At 43.9% G+C, this 6,000-nt stretch overlaps 1 protein-coding gene across 1 annotated transcript in view; it reads left to right on the forward strand.

Annotated features, from left to right (window-relative positions):
* Positions 1-3,898, forward strand: part of epha6 (eph receptor A6) — a 32,536-nt gene extending 28,638 nt beyond the window's left edge. Inside the window, exons 13-20 of the mRNA XM_068742732.1 lie at positions 866-991; positions 1,834-2,019; positions 2,102-2,163; positions 2,259-2,468; positions 2,551-2,700; positions 2,798-2,991; positions 3,111-3,260; positions 3,784-3,898. Coding sequence (XP_068598833.1) covers positions 866-991; positions 1,834-2,019; positions 2,102-2,163; positions 2,259-2,468; positions 2,551-2,700; positions 2,798-2,991; positions 3,111-3,260; positions 3,784-3,898 — 1,193 coding nt within the window. The remainder of the gene's footprint in view (positions 1-865; positions 992-1,833; positions 2,020-2,101; positions 2,164-2,258; positions 2,469-2,550; positions 2,701-2,797; positions 2,992-3,110; positions 3,261-3,783) is intronic.
* The last annotated feature ends 2,102 nt before the right edge of the window (positions 3,899-6,000 follow it).

Genomic DNA, 6,000 nt, shown 5'->3' on the forward strand with positions numbered 1-6,000 from the left:
ATATAGATATTTAGAGTTTTCTATTCATTTATAGATGTTGATACACTCTTTCACACGTTTTCTCAAAACACATTTGCAGATTTTCTTTTTTTTTTACAAATTCACAAATCTCAGTCCTTATTGTGAGAGTCGATTTTTATAAAGCATGATAACAAGCAAATGCACAGCTAGCAAGTTCCTCAAATCTTTCTTTAATCACTGTAATACTTATTATTATTATATATATATATATATATATTCGGATTGTTCTTTGCTGTTGTGTAGCCATTACCCAGGCAGGGGGACGACAACAAGCTCAACAAACTAATAGAAAAGGTTTGCTCTTTTATGAAGCTCAGCTTTAGACACCCTGGAGATTAAATACAGTGTACAGTCCAAAACCTGAATCTATCTCAGACATCTTCACCCCCTCTGCAGTATGAGCTGACACAGCAATAAAGTGCACCTATAGTCCCAAGCCCATCTGCTCAAAGTGTAGCAGGGGCTGCTTCAAGTTAAAATCAATTGTGCCGGTCATCGTGCACATTGCTCACTGCAGCATTCCCAGCCTTAACCGTGGAGGAAGACGAGGAAACTGAGCAGCCTGTGGGGTCTTTATGTGATGCTTTAAGTCTTATTTGATCTTTTTTCCCTTGATGAAAAAAAAGAACACATTAAGATGAAATAGAAGCAAATACAGCATTTATTATGGCAGCATATGTTTGAGGGAGGAATCAGCGTCTCTGAGTAAAGCCTAGACTAAAAAGTCAGAATCTTTAATATGTCAGAACTTAAAGCATCTGTGTCTGCATGATAAATCTCTGTGTTTCAGTTTTCTGCAATGTGTAAAATAAAGAACTATGAAATCCTGTGCCTTCTTTTCCAGTCCCATTCTCTGGAATGAAGAGCTATGTGGATCCAGACACCTATGAAGACCCCACTCAGGCTGTGGAGGAGTTCACCAAAGAGATAGATCCCTCGTGCATTTGCATCGAGAGGGTGATTGGTGCAGGTAAAACGGATAGACACAAGAGACACGAGTGCTAAATCACTTTTTATGTTGAGTAACTATTACATTTTACAAGAACGGATAAACCTCTTACGTCTGTATAGGTCAGTGAGCTTAAACGTTTATAGCCTCTCTTAGCAAGATCGTTCTGGCATAATTTATCGTATTGTACCTCGGAGGAGAAGACAATAAATAATTATGAATGAGTGTTCACTGAATCCAGCAGCTGCTCGTAGGGGGGGATGCCTAGAAACTCACAAACGTGCTCCCCTGCATTATTGCTGCAGCAGGAGCCCCATCTAGTGGCGAGCACATGTCCCTACAACTGTTTAAAGCGGCAACGCAAATGCAGTGGAACCTGAATAACGGAACACAATTCGTTCCGTAATACTGTTCAAAAACTACATAAATTTTCCATAAATAATGGAAACTGGGGTTAATCCGTTCCTACACACCAGATAAATGCCCATTTACATCCAGTTATATTAATATGTAATATTAATATATACTTACGATAGAAAAAAACACATGAAAAAATCTGCACCGTCTTTCTCCGATGGCAGGTCGACTCTATCTGAACCAGAACCTACTCGGGTAGACTCCGCCTCCGTTCGCGTGTCTTCGGTTCGTCTCAGCTCCACTTGTGTGTTTGCACTCCGAAAACCTGGTTTGGCTTCCGAGGCATTTTAAACTCCTTTTTTTGTTTTGTTCCAAAACCGAGTTATTTGAGAACCGAGGTTCCACTGTATTTCTGATTAAATGAAGCCGACACACAGCAGGTGTAACTATTAATTGTTTAGAACTACCTGAGATCATTCGTCCGTGCTCATTTGTCGCTGTGACAGGTGAATTTGGAGAAGTCTGCCGTGGTCGGCTGCATATGCCTGGAAGGATGGACGTCGCCGTGGCGATAAAAACACTCAAAGGTGGCTATGTGGAACGACAGAGGCAGGACTTTTTGCGTGAGGCATCAATCATGGGACAATTTAAGAACCCAAACATCATCAGTCTGGAGGGGGTGGTCACCAAGAGTAAGCTCCATTCACGTGTTCTTTCCTTTTAGTTTCTTTTCTCTGCTTGTCAATCAAAGCGTGACTTTTTCCTCCTCCTCAGGCAGACCGGTAATGATAGTTGTGGAATACATGGAAAACGGAGCGCTGGATTCGTTCCTGCGAGTGAGTGGGACACGTGTTCACTCCTGTTTATATACCAAATATTGATTTCCCTGTCTCATATCTGTCCTCTCTCTTTCCTTCCACTCCCTCCGCAGAGGTGCGACGGTCAGTTCACGGTGCTCCAGCTGGTCGGAATGATGCGAGGCATCGCGGTGGGCATGACCTACCTCTCAGAGATGGGTTACATCCACAGAGACCTCGCTGCCCGCAACATTTTGGTGGATGAGAACCTAGTGTGTAAAGTGTCGGATTTTGGCATGTCCAGAGTGCTTGAGGACGACAGTGAAGCGGCCTACACGGCTACCGTGAGCGTGAATCTGGACCGGTCATCATAGCAGGAGCCCATCCGATAGCTGGAGAGGTTTAATATCTCTGTTTTTGTGTCAGGGAGGAAAGATACCCATACGCTGGACGGCACCAGAAGCCATCGCTTATGGAAAGTTTTCCACGGCTAGTGACGTATGGAGCTACGGCATCGTCATGTGGGAAGTAATGTCATATGGCGAGAGGCCCTACTGGGAGATGTCCAATCAAGATGTAAGCTGCCGGTCTTAAAACGCAAAAAAACAAAACAAAAGAAAAACATCCCCACTAAAAAAGAATTTATCATTCACGCTTTACTCGTCCTCCTCAGGTCATTTTATCAATCGAAGAAGGGTACCGCCTCCCAGCGCCAATGGGCTGCCCCGTGACGCTGTACCAGCTGATGCTGTACTGCTGGCAGAAAGAGCACGGCCAGCGGCCATGCCTCGGCAGCGTGCTCGCCTTCTTGGACAAGCTCATAGTGAACCCCAGTAATCTGCTCACCCTGGTGAACGACGTGCACAGGTAACACACGAAACGAATGCACGACAGAGTGCATTCCTGCTCAGCATCTGGTCTCTATACGATTCCATTCGACAGTATGGAAATCCATCTGTTTGTCTTCCCCAACTCCATCGTCTCAGTTTCCCCGACTCCCCGGAGGACTTGCCGGAATACCCTCTTTTCATCTCCATCGGCGACTGGCTGGACTCCATCAAGATGAGCCAGTACAAAAACAACTTCCTCGCAGCGGGATACACAACGCTGGATTCTATTTCAACTATGAGCATGGAGTGAGTGAAGCTAAGTTACGACAGAGCGCTTCTAGAGCAGGCAACACATTCCTCATTGACCAGCCTGGTGGTTGGGAACCCCTCCTCTAGAGCAGGGGTGGGCAAACTTTTTGACTCGCGGGCCACAATGGGTTCTAAAATTAGCCAGAGTGGCCGGGCCAGGAACAGATGGATGGAGTATTTGTGTAAGCTAATATAAATGACATGTAAAAGACATTACATGAAAGGATTTGGCCTTTTACAGGTAGCATTACAGGGAAAAGGTCAAATATAGCGGTTTAATTATAATAAAACTTAATTTAATGATATCATTTGGACAACTTCGGCAGGCCGGATTAAATAGCCCAACGGGCCGCATATGGCCCCCAGGCCTTAGTTTGCCCATGCCTGCTCTAGAGCATCTAAAAGTAAATTAGAACGCGAGCAAAGCAGAGCAAAGGAAAATATCTGTGTGTTTATTCTTAAATGTACAGTTTGTGTTGTTGTTTATTTGTGTATACCCCCCCCCCCCCCCCCCCCTTAGTGACATCAGGCGCATCGGGATCTGTCTAATTGGTCACCAGAGGAGAATCATCAGCAGCATACAGTCTCTTCGCCTGCAGCTTCACCACATCCAACACAGCGGCTTCCAAGTGTGAGACCCGTGCACAAAGAGAGACTGTGTTTTCACAGCGAGCTGGAGAATCACCAGCCTGTTAGGTGCAGCAGGTTTCACAACACAGCGCGAGGCAGCGCTGCATTTCTAGACCCCACGTGGGTAAACACTCGTCATCTCATGGACATTTATTAATACAGCATCCACAACAAGCAACCTCTGTCGGCGTCGTTAACTCAGACAATGCTAGCATTCACTTGAATTTTAGGACTTCTCTTCTCTCGTGTCTATTCAAGTCTTCACCGATACCTCTTCCTCTTTCCAAGTGACAATCTAATAGGTTCTATTGACTTTGAACCCTCTCAAGTGTTGTTACCTCATGAAGAAAGATGTGGCTATAGAATATAATGTATGGGACAGTGTGAGATGATGCAGATAGTTAATGAAACAGAACACCAGAAATAAAGTTTGACAGAATGGTGAGGTTTTTTTTGGTTTTTGTTTGAACTAAAGACAGATGAATGTCAAGAGATTTTATAGAGATATATGTTCTATCTTCATTTTAATGCTGTGTGTCTTGTACAAAACGTCTTGTGAAAGTTGTATGTTTTATTCGGTAGGTATCTTCGTTAATAAACAGATCTATTTTAATACTTCATTTTCTCTCAGACTTTAAGGGCATCAGTCCTGGGGAGGGCGGCATCTATCTCTATTCCCAGCTCACACACATTACCACCAGCACATGCACACGTATCCATGGATGCTTCCTCTCAAGCACGCTCTCACACCATAACGGCGTCCTCTTATTTGTCTCTCAAGAGACAGTCACGTTTTCTGGACATGAAGAATTGTCAGGTGAGTTTGTCAAATGAGCCCCCCCGTGGACGATTATAGATGCAGCCTTTAAAAAACACAAATGTGGTACACGCTTTTAGCTTAATTAGAGTCCCATGATTTACAATGTTTTATCATAATTGTATTTAACCATAATTGTCTGGGGGGATTTGTGCAGAGTTCATTACAAATCTAGTTTGAAAACAGTGGAAGAAAGAACAAATGAGATGGGAAAACATATTTTGAACAAGAAAAACGGTGCAAAAATAAGTAAATAAATGTGGTACCCTGTCATAATAGTGAAAAGTTACATTATACTCCACATATACATATTTTTATTAACATCAAGCGCCTAAGTGATTCTTACAGGAACTTGGATGAATATGTTTGTCATTTATCTGTAATTTCAGTCGTTTAGTTGTATTTATTTTTATTGCATAAACCGTTTATTCTGGTTTACTTCCATTCGCTGCATGTCTTTATTGCTCATTGCAGCCCCTCGCCACAGCGTCAGCTTTGAATCCCCCCCCCCCCCCCCCCCCCCTGTGGCCAGCAGGGGGCAGGCTGGAGTCGACACGCGTCTCCCAGCAACACAGTGTAAATAAATCCGTCCGAGAGAGCTGAAGGAAAATGAATGAAACATTGGTTTGAACCGGTTATTTAACGAACTAGCTAAAGCCGACGTTAAGGGGATTCTAGAGGCAAGATCCCAACGCTAAATTGCAGGTAAATTCCCGTTCTACAAAACAGTACGTGAAAGGATATTACAAGCTAAAGCTAGCAGCCAATGCAGTTCGTTAGCTTTATTTGCAACGTCGTAAAGTTAAGTTGGTTTTGGCTTCAAATATGTCCACTTCGTGCTTTATTGCGATGTATTCACTGCTGGTTTGTAAAACTGTTCATATCAAGTGGGGTTTGTGTGTGTTCGCCACGCCGAAGTCGCCCGGTAACATTAGCGGCTAAACGCTAGCTAGGGCTAGCTAGGGCTAGCTAGCAACAGCAACAAGAGATTAGTTGACTAAATAGCTGTCAGCTAACGGCGGAACCCTGTTCGAGCTCATTAAGCATGTTAGCTACAGCTGTGGGAAGCGGATGGAACTTGTCGACATGGTAACGCTATTTGTTCGCGCTATTTGGCGACTAAAACAAATCACGAACGGCATCTGTTGATGACATTAAACTGTGTTCGGTATCGTTGTGAGAGATAATGACTCGAGCTGCACTAAAGATGTTGTTACGTTCTATTAATCGCTGCATTTCCGGTCTTCGTTTCTTAGGTCGGACGGGCCGCGTATGCTCGCTGTTTAGCTA

Source organism: Brachionichthys hirsutus, chromosome 1 (genome assembly GCF_040956055.1).
Source record: "Brachionichthys hirsutus isolate HB-005 chromosome 1, CSIRO-AGI_Bhir_v1, whole genome shotgun sequence".
NCBI classification, from domain to species: Eukaryota; Metazoa; Chordata; class Actinopteri; order Lophiiformes; family Brachionichthyidae; genus Brachionichthys; species Brachionichthys hirsutus.